The sequence below is a fragment of the Marmota monax genome, unplaced genomic scaffold (genome assembly GCF_021218885.2).
Source record: "Marmota monax isolate L192 unplaced genomic scaffold, Marmota_monax_Labrador192_F-V1.1 WCK01_AAM20220418_F8-fsc00061, whole genome shotgun sequence".
In the NCBI taxonomy this organism is placed as follows: domain Eukaryota; kingdom Metazoa; phylum Chordata; class Mammalia; order Rodentia; family Sciuridae; genus Marmota; species Marmota monax.
In genome coordinates this window covers 10936573-10954590 of record NW_026695230.1, presented here as the reverse complement: position 1 = coordinate 10954590, position 18018 = coordinate 10936573, and the positions used below count along the sequence as shown (strand labels likewise).

The window sequence follows — 18018 nt, the reverse complement described above, 5'->3', positions numbered from 1 at the left end:
GTGGTGGTAATGTCATGGTGTCTGCAGCACATGGGAGCCAGGATATGGATGTCTCCTGCATGTTCCCAAGTGGCCACTATGAGAAAAGTCTTCTTTTCCCCTCTGCTGGGCTTTACCAACCCTGTGGCTCCCTCCTTCTTTGTGGGATAGGACGAGAGGGAACCTAACAGGACAGCGAGGACCATTCAGCCAGTCGCTAGTATCTTCACCTTGAACCTGAGCAATATATTCTGGGAGATTCCCACCCAACTTACTGATGGTGTTTATCTGGGGTTGGGGAGGTAGGGGCCCACCATAATAGCATCAGCAGTGGCAGAGGGAAGTGTGTGCATGGTTTGTGTGTACTCTTCCCTCAGTGGGGCTATAATGAATCCCAGGGCACAGTAGCTTCCAATTGAAGCATCCTGCGCAGGGAAGCCATTGTATAAACAGGGGCACTGACCTCCAGAGGAAGGTGCCAGATGTTTGGTCCTTAGTGAACACACAGGAGAAACAATGATCTGAAGGCTCTTTCAAGCTGAGTCATAGTCCTAGTAAAGCCTTCTCCTCACCCTGTCATTTTTTTTACTGAGCCCAGCTCATTTCTGGAAGCTGCAGATGGGCCTTGTGTAACTGTAGAAACAGTGGGCTTTGCAATTAGGCAGACCTGTCCTGGTCTCCCCGTTAATAAGCTGTGTGACATTGAGTAAGTCAAAGTGCTATGTATTTTACTCAATAAACATTTACTGAATAATTCTGTGTGCCATTTACTCTTTTAGGCCTTGGGGATATATCCGTGGAATAAAAAAAAAAAGTCTCTGTTCTCCTGTGGCTCTTATTCTGGGACATATAGGGTAATATTAATGCTTTCTGTGCCTTTGGCAATCTGGTGAATATTATTCTCAGAACAGTGTTTTAAGTGTATATGATAAAATATACAGAATTAAAAAGAAACTCAATTATATTAAGATGATTATTAAAATATTTCAGCATGTAACATAGTAGTACACGTTTTTTAATTAATACAGTAAATATTCTCTAGCAATGGGTATAATGAGTACTGGGATGTTGACTAGCAATAGCTATAAGTGATATTGGAAGGTATCTTCACAATCCATAATACTTTATGGTTTGTTGCTCTAAGTTTCAGTTAGAGGTTTGTGAAAATGAAGATGTACCTCTCATCCAAGTTCATAGGCCCTCTTAAGTTTGCGTGATCTAGCAAGTAAAAATTAATAGCTGGCAAACACCGTTAGCTCCGACTACCACAATCTCGACTGCTCCACTGAAGAGGCCCAAGGAAATGTGAGGAGCATTGAAAGTACTTGGAAGCCTTTAAGCGCCTTCTGGACGGTGGGGCTTGTTACCATTTCCATGGCCATTTTTACTATTGGTTTGAAGGAGGGCACCCAAAAGGGTTTGGCCACTATCTTTAATCAATCAAGGGACTTTCAAGAAGAAAAGGGATTCCATTTGTTCTTGTGGATGATGGAGATGGTGGAGCCCCTTCTCCCTAAGCCATCCCTGCTGAGTTAATTTTCCTAATGACAGCTTACAATCATGACACTCCCATGAAGCCCCCATGGATTCTGTGGCTCCCTGCTATCTAAGGGCTACTGTCCACCTACTCAGCCCCAGGGCCTGAAGGCTTCCCACTGTCTCTAGGCCCTGTACCTGAACTGTGCCCTGGCCTGTGCCCCAAGCCGATGCCTGGTCTATAACTGTTTGTTGAAATCCTGTTCATCCTCCAAGGCTCAGATCTACATCCCTTTCCTCTGTGAACCTTCCCAGGGGCCCTCTGTGGTGGGAGGGGCAGGAAGCACACAGTATATACCTGGGCCTCCCCTCTTGGATTTTGTCTTTCCTGCCTCAGGCAGGTTGTGTTCCAGGCTCCTGGAATTCAAACAAAGATCTGTTTGACTCTGGAGACCTTGGCTTTTTTTTTATCAGACCATCTTGTCTCCAACTTTCTTTCCTGCTCTCTCATGGTCCTGGTCTCACAGTTGACTCATAGGGGAGGGTTTGTTTTCCTACCCCCTTCTAGTCTGGAACCTTCTTGGGAAAGTGGTCTTCTTTTCCTAGCTCTTTGTGTTTCCACAGGACCACGAGTTTGGTGACTGCTTCTTGTCTGACTTACAGACTGGGAGACTTTTCCTCCTTCCTTTCCCAGCCGCCCGTGTTTGAGGGCCTCAGTGGCTCGACTCCATAAGGGTTCCAACCTAGGAGTATGGTCCCTGGCTGGAAATGGGTCCACTTGGATCCCATCCTGGAAGATGGAGTCGGGAGCTACTTTTCCTGCTCTTACCCTGGCCTTAATTCCACTTTCGAAGGCTGTCTTCAAGTGGAGGGAGTGAATTTCAGTGATTGTTTCCTGTGTCTGGGAAAGTGACAGCGCAGATCACCTCTCACAAGTAGAATTGATTTTTCCCTAATGAAGCGGCTGTCAGCGGGCTGCCGGGCTTGTGTTGATACTTAGGTGTTCTCAGGCTGCCTGGGACTAAGCCTCTGTGATGACTGGCTGTTAACCCTCCTGGGAAGGCAGAGGCTGAGAGAAAGGCTTGGAAGGGTGTAGGGTCTTCTGAGGGTGCTGGATGCTGCATTGCATGGGGTTCACGTCCTGTACGCTTTCTGGGGACCCTGGGAGATGTGGGTGCCTGTTTTCTGTCTGAGTCTTGGTTTGTTTTTTCCTTTCCTCCCCTCTCTAGGGTTGCCTCCTTTCCTAGCATTCTCTTTCTTCAGTCCTTCCCTTCTTTTTATCCCCATCCCTCTCTCCCCCTCTCCACTCCTTCTCTTTCCTCTCTGCCTCTTTACCTCCTGCCTCATCACCTCCAAGGTCTCCCTTTCTCTCTGTCACTATTTCTTTCTCTCTCCATCACCCTTGCAGCCCCCTCCCTCTCCCTTCACCAGGTTCATCTCCGTGTCCCCATCCTGGTGTCTCCTTCTTGATCTGTTTCTATTTTTTATTCTCTCTGTCTACTGTGCTCACTGATGTGCTCTACTGATGTGTCCCTTTTCTCTCTTTCTTTCTGTCTCCCTCTGCTCTACTTTATTCTTAACTCTGAAGATGCAAAATGCCTGTTTGGCCTCATAGCCTCGTCTGCAGAACACTCCCTGGTTCTGTTTCCACATCCTAGGGACAATGGGATATTTCTCTCAGTTGGAGCCAAGAGGAATCAGAAAGTTCTATGGAGTTTAGCCTCTTTAGCCCTTGGGGTGGGTCAGATGCCAGGAGAGGCAGGACTCAGTAGTTTGGGGAGTTTACTTCCTGTCACTTGTTACTTAGACACTGTGCATCATCTGGCTTGAACTTGACAACATCTGTGGCCCCCCCAGACCAGCTCAAATCATCCTCCCTGTTCATTCTCTTGGCCTGATTTCTCAGCAATGTTTCAGGCTGGTTTTAAAGCACCTCATTTGTTTAATTCTGGTTATCAAACAGGTGTCAACCCTGGGCTGCCTGCTGTAGCAGAGAAATATAAAACAAGATCCCTATCCTTGAGGAACTCAGAGTCTAATGTGGGAGATAAACACCTAAAAACCAGTTCTGATTAAGTATGAGAGGGTTGAGGTCAGCAAAGGGGCTCAGAGTGTAGGGAGGAAGGCAGAATGTCTCTGCTTCAAGGTAATCAGAGAAGGCTTCCCAGGGGAAGTGACAAGAATGGATGTATCTGCTGGCTTTGAAAGAGTGGGAGGGACTTGGTGTCACAGAAGAGCATGAGCAAGGGCACATGTACATCAAGTGGAATCTCATATCCAGTGGTCAGTGAGGGTGGGGGGACTTTCACCTCTCTTTCTAGACTTGAATTTATTTCTCAGTGGCAGAATCTATGTTGACTTTGACTCTATGTTTTCCCTCTCTTCCCTCTTTCTTTCCATTCCATAGTGTTTTTTTAAAAAAAAACCAAAAACTTTTTTTTAAAAATATATTTTTATAACTTTATTTATTTTTTTTTATGTGATGCTAAGGATCAAACCTCACCCATGCTAGGTCCTGGGGATTGAACACAGGGATGTTTAACTGCTGAGCCCCAGCCCCACCCCCCCTCCCCCGTAGTGTTTTGTATAAGACCTTGCTGCATTTACGGGTAAATAAATAATCCTTGTTATTGTAAGATTGCTCTAGGGATCTGGAAGCAATAATATAATTCCATTGATGCTGCTAACAGTTCTAGTCTCTAGAAAGAACACATTTTTAACTTACATATGCCGCTAAGTAGCCCAGGTCTTTAAAATGACAGTTCTTTAAAATAACAAGTTTCCTAAAATGATTGAAAAACCAAGATGAGTCAAGCAGCGGAGCATGCCTGTAATCTCAGTGGCTTGGGAGGCTGAGGTAGGAGGATCACAAGTTTAAGGACAGCAACTTAATGAGGCCCTAAGCAACTTAGCAAGATCCTTTCTCAAAATAAAAAATAAAAGAGGGCTTGGGGATATTGCTCAGTGGTTAAACACCCCTGAGTTCAATCCCCAGGACCAAAAGAAAAGAAAAGAAAAACCAAGATAACAAGACTATTAAGATCACTGAGGGTTTTTTTTTTTTTTGAGGGGGTGTGTGTAGGGAGGATTGAATTCAGGGATACTCAGCCCCTGAGCCACATCACCAGCACTATTTTGTAATTTATTTAGAGACAATTTCTCACTGAGTTGCTCAGTGGCTCGCTTTTGCTGAGGCTGGCCCCGAACTTGCGATCCTCCTGCCTCAGGCTCCCAAACAGCTGAGATTGCAGCTTTGTGCCACTGCGTCTAGAGATCATTGAGTTTTTAAGGTGACATCTTCCTTAGTGTCCAAGGTATAAATGAAACCAGGTGATCATGTGATAAGGACATTATGGTGACCAAGTTACAAAATGCTCACTAGGTGCAAGATGGCCAAGATGATCAGCTCTGATTGTCTTTTAAATGTGCCACTTCCTGAAACACATCTCTCAGGACAGCTGAAGGAAATACATGCCCTGACCAGGGCCCTGTCTGACCTTTGTCATCTGTCTCCTCCCCAGGCTGCCCTGCGTAGGTTGGCTGGGGTCTGCCCTGAAGGCCTGCAGGACTCTGACTTCCAGCAGCTGGTCCAGCCCCGGCTTGTGGACTCCTTCTTACTCTGTAGCAACATGGAGGAGAGTTTCGTGTAGTGAGTGTTGGAGAGGAGAGGCATCCCCCCCCCACTTTTCCTGCCGCTTGGAGTACACTACACACCTCTGAACACACCTGAATACGTGACAGCTCTCCTCACCTCCTTATTTATACCTAATTTATTTTTTACATGAAGTAGACAGAAGGCGAAACCTTCTAGCAATATCATCAAACAGTAGGTGGTCCTTGGGAATCGGTTTTTGTTTTTATCTTTTGACTTCTGTGGCTTTTAAGTTGCAGATGTTGAAATGCACAAGAGCTAATGTGACAGATTGTCATGGGTGATTCACTTCATCTGTTTTCTCTGCTCTCACTGTATAATCTTGCCTGATTTTTTAAACTTGGAAACCAGAGTATTTTAACTGGCCAGCAGTTTTGTTTAAAAGTTAGATTTGCTCTTTCCAAACATTTAAAATGAATTTCACAGTTGGACAGAATATATTGGAAAGAAAGTTTTCTTCTTTAATAAATGAAATTATACGAATTGTGTCTTAGATTTTTTTTCTGACTAAATTGTGTCATAACCTAATTCTTGCTTCACAAGCTTTCATTCCATGAAAACCTTTCCTACTATTAAAAATGCATAGAGAATTTTTAATTTTGGTTTGCTTTTGTAGGTACAGACATGAGTTAAGTTCTGAGTGATTTAATGAGAAATCACAATGACTTTAAAAATTATTTCCAAAGTCACCAGAAACTTGGGTTCATTTGATTCTCCTGCTCTTGTATGACCTCCTTTTACCTCCTGCTGAACAGAATCTTGAGATGAGGCTTATTGACTAATTCTGCTTCAGAAGGATACTTGAAAGCAAGGGTGTGCTGGAGCTGGCTCATATTGGCTCATAAGGGACGATTTTGAGAATTTCTTCTTAACTCCATGTTCTGTGAACTCCTGTTGACAGCCTGAAACTGGCTGTGGTGGGATATTTACACCACAGAAATAGGCAGGGGCTACAAACCAGAGCTTTTGATTTCTTCAGAGAGCCATTTCCCACTCTGACAGTTTGAAAGTGTCACAAAAATTTGTGAATCCCTCTGAAAGGTTTAATGCAATCATATTGTGATATGATTTTATATAATTTAAAAAAAATTTCTTGAATTCCCTATTATTAGTCTAGGTGAATTAACCTAATGTATCGGGTCCTGAGCTTAGAATCTGACATGCATCATCTAATTTATTCCTCATAATTATTAGTTAGTATATTCAAATGCATTTTATGTAATCATATTGCTAAATCACTTGCCCAAGATCATAACTAGTAAGTGGTGCTAGGATCTGAACCTGGCAGCATCCCTGAAGACTATATAGAGAAGTGATGTCTCTGTCCTTTTACTTAAAATGATGATGAGGAGGATAGAAAGTACTTGCATGATAGTTGCCACATGCCAAATACTTATTTTATATCAACCTATATATTAACTAATGAATTTATGTTAATACTTACTACAATATATTATGTATTCAGTTCTTTCACAACTCTGGTAGCTATTTTACCCATTTTTCAGAAATGGAGAAAACTCATCTTATAGATGAGACAGTGGAGCTGAAGTCAAAAGTAAATGGCAGACCCTGGATTCAAGCCAAGGTATTCTGACCTCATCCAAAACACCTACTTTTAGGAATAAGGTCTTTGCTTTATCCAACTGAGTTATGAAGGTGGTTCTGATGTTGACACATTTCATTATATAATAACAAATAACTTTGTTAATATCATGACTGATCTCATCAGAAAAGTCTTTAAATTGGGGGAAGCTATGAAGCTTGAAGGCTCAAATTTTATCATTGTCAGCAAATACTGTCAGTTGTTTTCTTTGAAGAGACAGCCTCACTTTGTTCATTTTTGAGAAAGTATCTGCCAAATATCTCAGTCTTAATAACCATAGTTTGTCAATTAATCTTTCACATAAAAATAGTGCTCCATGGGCAAAGCAACTAGCACACTTTGCAAGTCGAACAATCACATAACGACTTTTTCTTAAAACTGACACCTCTTCTCTTTCAGCATAATGCCTGGAGTGAAGTTCTCACTTATCACCCAGAATAAAAAAAAAAAAATTAGAATGACAAACCATGTACCAAAGGGCCGATGTTTAATAAAATTAATAAATTTACTGCTCCATCAAGGATATTCTTAAGTGAAATTAGTATTTAAAGAATTTAAGTGTGTAACAGTAAAGAATACAATGACTCTAAGTAGAGTTTGGTGCCACCGCCTTGTTCATGGTAATGTTCACTTTTACCCACCATTACTTTTGCACATTAGTGCAAATGTCAACAAGCGAAGAGAGGTAAAGAACTTCTTGGTATTATCGTCAAAATAATTTCGATTGCACAAATTCCTGGAAGAATCTTAAGAACCCCCATAGACTAGCTAAGCCTTTACTGATCTAGTTAACTTTTCGTCTTACTGTGGAAACTGAGTCTCTGTTGAGAGAAAACAAGTGATTCTTCCAGAAGCACACAGAAGGAGGACTCAAACAGCCTCTTAGGTCAGAGGTCAAAGCTCTGCACATTTCTTAATACCAGGCTAGTTGGTCAGTAATACAGAACTGGAAGAGACTAAGGGAGAAGGGCATTTCTTGGGGAAATACATCTATTGAAAATCTCTACCTGTAACACTTGCTGTGTGGGCATATGCATATTGGTTAGGGTCCTGGTAGAAAATAGAACTTAACTCAAATTGTTCAAATTAAAAAAAAAATTTTAAGTAAAGAAACTACTTGGAGACTTCTAGGCAGTGGAGTTATTGAATGCTGAGACACCAAGAGAATGACAACAAAGGTGAGCCCTTACCGACCTTGGGCAGAAGGGTCAAGTAATATAACAGTGTCAACAAGTTCACTGAGACCTGGGGTGACAGAGGAGCTGCAGGGGGAACTATAGTGACTCATCCGCTGCCAGAGACACGAAGCTGAGCAGAGAGGCGCAAGGACAGAGATACGTGGGTACTCTCTCTTTCTACCTTCTGACCTCCTGCCAGTGCCTTCCATGGCAAGTACTTTGCAGAGGGAACCAGTGTGATGGAATCCTCAGGAATCAGACCTTTGAGGAGAGGGCAGGACAGAGGACAGCAGAGAATGGAGCTGGGTGCATCACTGATCCTCATTCACCAACTCGGTCAACCATTCCCATCGAAATGAAAAATCTCAACCTGAAGATATACCCCTCTCCCTCCATTCCCCACCCTTCATTGTGTCCAGTCATGCCAGCCACCAGTTCTGGTACAGCGTGGTCCACCAGTGTTAGAAGGGTGATGGCTAAAAGGACAATTATCACCAAATTCTGACTTCAAGGGATTAAGTATTCAAAAGGGAAGCCAAAGAAATTGCACCTTGCGTAATGACAAAGTTTAATGCCCTTTGAGTTTTTCTGCTTGGGTAAGGAGGGCTGGGAGAAGTGGGTGTATAAGTCTAATCTCTAATCAAGGTTGTGATAAAGAATAGGGGAGGAAGATCTAAGACCCAGAGAACCGAGAGCCTACTCAAAGGCACTGGGACACAAATGGCACCACGTAAACATTCACTGTAAGGTCCTCCATGACAGGATCCTGTCCTCCAAGGAACTACGGCTTTGTCAGGTCTTGTCTCTGGCTATATTAAACTTCAGAATAATTACTGTCCTTTCCACAATGTCTTCGTGACTCTTAGAGATTCACAGTGTGACGAGATGGTGTTATGCATAAGGAAACTTTATTAAGAAGCAAAAGAAGAGGAGCAAGAAAAGGGAGTTGGAAACAGAATGGAGAACTTAGGGCAAGACTTGAAGGGTCTTTTTTTCCGCTTTGTAAAATAATGTTATTCAGAAAGGTAGAACTTTTGAAAGAGAAAGTTTGAAAAGGAATGAAAGGATGACATCAAGCTCTGCATAGAATTTCCAGTTAAGATGGGAAACGTTCCCTCCTCCTTCCCCACACTATGAAATATAGAGCCAGGAGTCTGCGAGTACTCAGCCTAAGCTGCTGAGACCCTCACATTCCCAGCAGCTTTACAGCCTTGGAGCATGAACTGCAAACTTGTCCGTATGAATGAGCAGCTTCTGGGTTTCTGGAATCCCTAGACAGGAAGTAATAACAGAGACCCTGGGGACAGCACCCCATTTCAGAATGCAGAACAAGGTAGAGCTGAAACAGCTGGTCTTCAGCTCAATGACTCCATTTGGAGTTGGTCCCAAAGAATGGAACCAAGCCTGATCCTGCTTACTTAATGCCTCCTGCATACGTTTTACCCTATATTTCCTCTCATTCTCACATTTATGAGATGCTATCAATAATATTTCTACTTATACACTCTATTGTGGACTGGTAAACTGAGGCTGGGGGGGGGCGGTAAATAGCATTGCCAAAGTTACATAGTTCAGGTAATGTAGGGATGGAACCCACAGCTGTCTGACTTCAGAGGCTAGTTTGGAAGAAAGCAAGAACCTAGCATCAAGACACTGAAAGTGGCTGTGGCTCTAGATCTTTGTAAAGCTGTCATCCTCTAACAAACATGTCATGAGAGGATGATCTAGGCTTAGGAAGAAAAATAAAAATTAGCAAGTGCTGGAATCACCCCTGTTTAAATTAGTGTCAGAGAGGCCAACCCCCTCAGAAAAGCTATAAAGCATTGTGGTTAAAACTGCAGATTATTTTGGTTTGAATCCTGGCTCTACCACTTACTGTGTGACCTTAGGCAGGATACATACCTCACTGAGCCTCAGTTGTCTCATCTGTAAAATGGGATACTAATCATGGCCTAATCACAGAGTTGCCATCAGGATTAAATGTGTTAATACTTGGAAAAAGCTTAGAAGAGTGCCAGATGGCAGGTGCTCATGAACGTGGCTACAGTTAAAGTCAACCAAGTCCAACTTCTGCATCTCTTCAGGTTGCCTGGTCATACTTGACTGCACTTCAAATGTAGATCCACAGTGTATTAGAAACAAATTACTAATCCTGCAAGGGATTTAGAGACCATCTGGGGCCATCTCGACATCCTGCACCTAAGACTAAAGAGGCATAACTAAGATCACTGAGCAAGTGGTTGGAAGAACTTGGACTTAGAACTGAGAAATAAGTTGCTGCCACCATAACTGCCACGTTTGAGCACCTGCTGTGTGCCAAGCACTGCACACACACACCACTCCACTAGATTTTTAAAACAGCCCTGCTAAGCATTTATTATTGATCCTTTTTTACAAAAGGAAATTGAGGTTTAGGGAGACTATGTCTTGCACAAGATTGCATAATTAATAATAAAAATGCCCAGAATTTGACCAACGCCCATGATTGTCCCATTTGGTACACGTTTATTTTATTGGATTTATGTACACATAAGCTCAAATATCATGTGTGATCTTAAAAGTAAAAGTGTAGTAGAAATATAACACTTTGGAAAATTCCAAACTTTATCTGAAAAAAAATTAGTTATATTTTAATCAACACATATTCATAGACACACAATTTTCAGTCTCCTTAAAATTTTAGTTATAAACATGAAAATTATTTCAGGGAGAAAGAGAACAGGAATGGGAATGAAAGACAATGAAAATAGAAATCTTGTGTAATTCCTGATACACATCAGGAAAATCCTTAAAATAGCTATTCCCTGTTCTAGTTTCAAAGTAAAGCATCAAAGGCAAATCAAAGTGCATGTTATACACAAAGTAGATGTTCCATTTTAAAAGCACTATCAGCCTTTGGGAACAATTGCTTTAAAATATCTTTTTGTTAGAGCTTTTCAACAATCCTTTTGTAGAGATTCTATTTATGCCCATAATCTTATTGTCTCCTTCACTGTGATTTTTATCCAGATTTCTTATACAGATTTTGGGGGCTCTATGTGATTGGTGGAAACAGAAATTAGAGGATATTTATATATTAAGGTGTGTGTATGAGAGAGAGACAGAGCCTCACATTTGAGACATCAAAGGAAACTGTGTGAAGTCCAAATAGAAATCCACATAAAGGACTCTGTGCTTAGGTTCAAATTTTGGCATCTTGCAGAAATAAGAATCTTGTCTGTTGACTTCACGTGGATAATGTGGTATTTTCTTTAAAGTCCACGGGGCTTCTCTTTTCCATCCTGAGACCAAATCAGTCCCACTGCAGGCATTTTCCACCATCAACAATGACAATAGACGAGATTCTCACTTTGGTTCAGACTGTGGGGATGATGCTAGAAAATGCAAGTCACACTGCGGCTGGTGCGGCTCCTCAGGTTTCTGCCCTCGGGAAGGCGGGAGAAAACAACTTTCAGGGCTATCAGTCTCCTTTTGCAGGCTGCAAGTAGACTTGGCTGCTCTCTGGCTCCCAGCTTTCTGCAGAATCCACAGGTGCCTTAAGGAATTAGGTGGGAGAGGGGTGAACTAATTTCAATGGTCTTTGAAAAATCTATTCTTTAGCTGTCAAACGTGTTAAAATTGAGTCTCCCTAAAGTACTTCTAAAGCTAAAAGCCGAGCTGGGGAGTTCCATTTAGATTGCTTGCTTTGAGAACACAACACATGAACCCGTCTGGGGTAATTTCATTGCCTCATGTCAGTCTGTACTTTTGTGTTGAGGTCCTTGGAGAGAATCTCCAAATTTTGAAAAAGATATTTTTTCAAAGGTAGCAGGCAAGGGAAGTGAAGGTCTTTCCTTAAAATCTCATTCATCCTTTCTCACCTCCAGAAGACAACTTGAATCCAATTTTTAGCATTTTCTCTAAGGTACCAGTGTTTGGCAGTGACACGGAGCTTTCCCCTATGGGTTCTTCATAAAGTATCAGAGATGGAGGTACAGAAAAGTAGAAGGTGCTCACACTGGGATGTCACACCATCCAAGAGGCCCTGGGCAGTGGTGGTCAGCATCTCTTTCTCTAGGGTTGCTCCTCATGAAGCCCATGTCACTCTATCTACGCTGGGAGACCAGAGGATGTCTTCACTTTCTCTAAGAACTTGCTCAGTGAAGCCATTTCCTTGTCCATCTCTTGGCACTAAGTCGGAGAGCTTTGTGGAATACTTGGAAGTGCTGGTGTCCTTCCTTTCTTCCCTCAGGTTGGCTACAGAAGCCTACCCCAGGCAAGCTGTATCTTCCATCTTTAAGATAGAGACTTCCTTCCCTTTGCAGGTCATCCATGGCTAAAGCCCTTAGTAAAGCAGAGACTCCAGATAGGCCCATGAGGTTGCAGGCTGTTCATTGCTGGAGGGACTGGGAGTCTTTCTGTAGCTTTAATGTTACCCATTAAACCCCCTTTGCAGGTTGACTTATCACTGAGACTCATGATCAAAGGACAGTGGGTAGGTCTCTTCCTTAAAGACCAGTCCAGGGAAGCTAGAGATCAGGTCCCACACCTGTTTCCTAAAGTTCTGTCCCTTTAGCTTGAGATGTTCAGCTGTTATCCCAGGACTCTTCCAAACCAAATTCAATTTTAAATCTTATTCATCCATTAAAACATCTTCCTTTCCTTTTTATTTAATGACATCTCCTAATGGCTCAATGGCTCTCCCCTTTCTACCTGAGACTTCATTAACAATGAGCTTGCTGAGGCCTGAAATCATGGAATTCAAAGATCATGAAATGCAGTTAGAAGCACATAATCTTGGCAAGGTCTGGAACCAGAGAGCTCATGTAGCCTAAGCCCAAGATACATGCTGTTATTATTTATTAATTGGGTGGCTTTTTAAGCCTTGAAGATATTTAAAATTTTAGAATAGAGAAAAGATTGATATGGTAAGTTCATAGAATGAAATATTATATGGAAATTGGAAAATTTTTATCACATGATTAATCTCAAAAATGCCATTGGGTAAAAAGAAAGTTATGAAAGAGATACAGATCAATGCATTTATATAAAAGTTGAGCATACACAAAATAACATGTTCATGGCAAAATCATAAGTGGTAAAAGTATTAATTCATAGGTGATGTTATGAGTTGAATTTCAACCTGCTAAAATTCATAGGTTAAAGTCCTTACCCCCAGTTCCTCAAAATGGGACCTTATTTGGAAATAGGGTCACTGCAGATGTAATTAGATAACTTGAGGTCATGCTGGAGTAAGATGGACTCCTAATTCAATATGATTGGTGTCTTCACCCCTTTTGGGGAAACTTGGATACACACACAGACACACACACACACACACAGAAACACACATACGCAGAATGTCATGTTAAGTTGGAGTATTTCTGCTCAAGCCAAGAACTGTCAGACACTGGAGAGAGGCCTGGAACAGATCTTTCCCTAGCACCTTCAGAGGGAGCATATAGCCCTGTCAACACCTCCGACAGCTTCCAGCTTTCAGAACTGTGTGATAATATATTTCTTTTGTTTAAGCCACTTATTTTGTGGTGCTTTGATACAACAATCCAGGAAACAAATACAGGTGGTATACACAGGCACTTCAGGATAACAGGTGCCCCTGGGGAGAGAGGGAAGGAAATGGGATTGAGGCGGTGTATATGAGACTAATTTCATCAATAAGTAGACTTGCAGTATATATGGTAAAATGTCACTAGTTAAATCTAGGTAGTTATTGTTCAGCTGTTTGTTTTATTATTCTCTGTACTTTTCTTAATATATAAAAAAAATCCCAAAATGAATCAAAAAGACATTCAAAGGAGTATATGAACACACGTCTGTCCGGCATGGCAATATTGTGTCTGCTGCTGATTCTAAAGCTGAAATCAACCTGAAGCCCTGCCTGACTTTGGTTTTAAAGGAACAGCCTCCTGGGTCACAGACTGAAGATGCTAGAAATCAATCCAGACTGGGTATACAGAGGAACCCACATAGTGGGCATAGACAGATTTATTTTTGGAAATAGCCTCCTTATTCACTTGTCTCATCCTTTAAAGTTTTGTTACAATTGTGGCTGTATCACTCATCCAGCTTTGGGGTTGAGATGTAAGGTCAGATTCTTACCAATTAGAGGAGAGGGTTCTTATGGAAAGTACTGTCTCTGAAGCTAATGCTCTTACAATACCTTCTCCAGAGAGAGCTTTCGGGGCAGTGGATGATGTGATTTGATCTATTAATTCTCAACCTGGAGAGACTCAAGAATTCATACTGACATCTGCTGGACCCTTTGAATACTTCCTGGCCTGAGTGAGAACCAGGGATTCTGGAGCAAGAGAATACCCAACAGCCCTCTTAGGAGCCTTCTGACCTGGGGCGGGTCTGGCAGCATGCTGAGCTCTGCAACTTGAAATCAAATTTAAGATCTTTTGCCCACTGCACACATTTAGCATAATATATCCATGGCAGAATGAGGCAGGACATCTAGGGTATAATTAACAATCACTATTCTATGACAGTCTCAGCAACACAAATGCCAATTTGCTTGTCAAATTCCAAAGAGAGAGGAAGGGACCATGTGATAACCATGCAAAACAAAGCCCTTGTTTTCAGGGCGCAACTCTGCAACTGCTCTGTCCTTTGTGAAGCAGAAAAGAAAATCTGGTCGGGTCCTGGTTCATTTGGCCCTAAATGCAAGTTAACTGCTTAAACATCTCTTCAGAGTCGAATTCCAATCCTACTTGGTTCTCTGGACCTTTGGTGGTAGTGGTGGCAGTTTGTGTGTAAAAATGTAATACAGAGCCACGAACCAAAAGGAGCAGTTCAGATGGACACCAAGTTTCTTTGCTTGAAGTTGGATGCCTGTTCACAGAGGTCTAGCAGCCATTTGACTTTTGTGGCTTAATAAAAATAAGAAAGTGAATTATTACTTAGGAACTGCAGTTGGTTTGGCAAGAAACATTTTTCTTGGAGTGGGATTATCTTTAAAATAATTCAAAGTATTCCATTGTGGTATAAATAGTAAAAGCTATTTCTAGAGTTAATCATGGAATTACATATTTTTTTTTTCTCCTAGAAAGGAACTATTGATCATGGCATAAATATTGACATTTTTATCTCTTCTACCCTATACTCTCCCAATACAAGTAGAAGTGTATGATTTGAATTGAAATTGGACTTTTAAGCAACTTTCACTTCTATTTGTCCATTGTTAGATGAAAGTTCTAAGATACTTCCCGGACAGAAAAAGGGATGGGGGAGGAGATAAGCATTTACTGAAGTGCTGGGCAGTTTACATGCACAATTTTATTCTCACAGATATAATGATGCTTATTTTATAGATGAGAAACTTTTGTCTCAAAGAGGTTAAATATTTTTTCCCAAATTTTATGACTGGTAAGCAGCAGATCCAGGATAGAAACTCAGTTTTATCTGACTCCAAAGTTTATGATCTTTGCCTTACATAATACTGTCTACATTTGGTTATAATTATAGGATATATCCTGCCTTCCCTAGACACAGGATAGTGACTGCAGATGGCATCTGGGTCCATCTACCTTCTGTGCTCTTGACTGGGATCTTTAAAAGACAGTAGCAGAATGCAGCTGAGAAGCACTCTCAAGATGAATTGTATGATATAATTTATTCATCCTGTAAATGTTTATCCAGTATCTTTTCTCAATGCCATAAGACAGAAGTCACTTATAGACATTATCTAGATTCAGATGCCAACTATAATCAGCCACTTTCCATTTAACCTAAGACTATTACTTACCATCTCTGCACTCAATCTGCCAAATGAGAAACATACCCAGCTAACATGGTTGTTGTTAGAATTAGAAATAGTATATGGGATGTATCTAGCACAGAGCCTCACACAGGGAAGTTACAAAACAAAATGCTTGCTATTCTTGCTTTTATTGTTTGCACATTTCTCTACACTGATGTTGTAGAGGCCATAATAAATCTGGGGGCAGATAAATACAAGAATAAGGAACTTCCCCTGGCTTTGAGAAATACACATCCAGTCCTGGAGTCAGACATATAAACTCTAAGGATGATAGAATTAGAGATTCCATGACTGAGGCAAGGGCAAACTGCTCTGGGATCATTGCAAATAGTTTATTATGAGTTGGCTTATGCATAATTTTACATAGGAGATACAAATAATGAACTAAGTATACTGGTACTTACTGCTTCCCCCAATGCCTCGTGAGGGTAAGGCCCTAAGCCAGAAATCTCTGGGCCAAAGATGGAAATTAGATTTGATTTCATGTCAACTCTGCTGATAGTGATTTCCTCCAGGTCTCAATTGGTGGGAATTCTGATAGAAGCAAGAAAAATATGCTCACACTATGGAAGCCATGTATCAAAGAGGTCAAGGGTGTGGCTTCTAAAGCAAAACTTCTCTGTTGCTTGCTTAAACTTAGAGAAGTTTCTCAGGTTCTTTGTGCTTTTGTGCCATTATCATAGAGTTATTAGGATTATGTGAGTTAATTCAATAAAAGCTGAGAACAGTACCAAATTTAGCTTTCAATATAATTTTATTGTCATTATTAATTATATATATATACTATGTATAGCATAAATATAATTAGTATATATATGCTATATACAGTATATATTTGTATCTGTGAGTGTGTGTGTGTGTGTGTGTATAAATCTCTGCCAGTAGTAAGGAGTCAAGAGAAGTTTAAGAAAAAGTACTCATATTTGTTCCTAAGATATTTTTTCCTGGTTCTTATACAAACTATTTTTCTGGCATATTCTGAGTTTTAGTTTCAGTGTTTTGGTTTAAGTCCTTCTGTGCCCCTTCTAGACCCATTTTTGGCCTTAGCTCTTACCTTAGACTGATATGCAATAGCAGCAACTCATTCTTTCTGCAGTTGCTCAGATTTGGTCTTCAAAGTACACAATAACACAATCTTGACCACAAAAACTCCATGAACTTTGTTTTTATTGTTCCCACTATCTGATAACCTATTTAGACACCTATTTTGAATTAGACACTTAATATACATCATTTATTGTATTTCTAATAATCTGACAAAGCATATATTTATAAATGAGGAAGTGGAGACCATGGGAATTTGAATAGTCACTTTCGAATAAAAGATCTGGAAGATAAAATGTACTATTTTTGATTTCAAATTTTGAGCTTCTTTCTTTCTTAGCATATGAAGTATTCTGGGGCCTATTATCAGCATTTGGTTCTCACACAGGTAAGTTATGAAACTTTGCAGTGCTTGTGCCAAATAATATTGGGAAAGATTGTGAATTAACAAGAAAATGGGTAGAACTCATCAAAAGGAAATGGTCAATTAAAAATCAAGTGCAGTCAAAGATATATAGTCAAATCTACTTCTATATGCTATGTAGTTATGGGACTAAGGTTGGACTAGTTTTTGTTAGCAGAATCGGGGTGAGGAAGATTCAGAATAGCAGAGAAGGCATGGCAGGATATTTGTCATGGTATGAACAGTGGGATTGGGCCCCAGGAAGAGGACAATCAGAATTACCCAGCCTGAAGCAGGCAAGTAAGACTATCTAATTATTGGAGTGCAGGACAGGGCTTTCATATTTTTGGGTCCCAGTTCCTCAGAAAGTATCCGGGAGAGAGGAAAAGAGACAAATGGTAGCTAAACCTCCTCTTGGGAATTTCATCTTGCAGGACACATTTCCTAGAGTTTCTGACAGACAAAAGGTCCTCTGGTTGACTCCTGCTGAAAACAGTGAATACATTTTACATCTTGTTAAAGGGTTTAGTAGGCTGGCAAGAGAATAAGATGTCATGAACCAGGTGAGAGTAGAAACCTGAGAAGGGCTATCAGCACGAGGGCATTTGCTAAGCCAGATGAAAAACAGCTGTGGTTTTCAGGGCCCTGAGGGCTACCATAGAGTTAATACAAAGTCCAAAACCAGCTGAGGGTGGAGAGTATAAAGAGAAGCCCCAGCAAAAAGTTGGAGCTCTAAAGGATTTCACCCTCAGTGTAAGGGTGAGCTAGAAACAAATCCCAACATCTGACCCAAAAGGCTGCAAGGAAAACTGCCAATCTTGTCTCTTGGTGCCAAGAGAGGGAAATTGTGCCACAAGATGGCCCTCCCGTGAATGTTCAGTCTGGATTCATGTTAGCTGAGTGATCAAAAAAAGAAACTAG

General features: G+C 41.1%; 1 protein-coding gene across 4 annotated transcripts in view; it reads left to right on the top strand.

Annotated features, from left to right (window-relative positions):
* Positions 1–18018, top strand: part of Insc (INSC spindle orientation adaptor protein) — a 312207-nt gene that overhangs the window by 115118 nt on the left and 179071 nt on the right. For 3 of the 4 annotated variants that reach the window (XM_058576934.1, XM_046438204.2, XM_046438203.2), the window contains exon 13: positions 4977–5590. The exons of the other annotated variant lie outside the window; for it this stretch is intronic. In XM_058576934.1, coding sequence (XP_058432917.1) covers positions 4977–5105 — 129 coding nt within the window. In that variant the 3' untranslated portion in view covers positions 5106–5590. Of the gene's footprint in view, positions 1–4976; positions 5591–18018 lie in introns of those variants that run through there. 4 annotated transcript variants of the gene reach the window in all.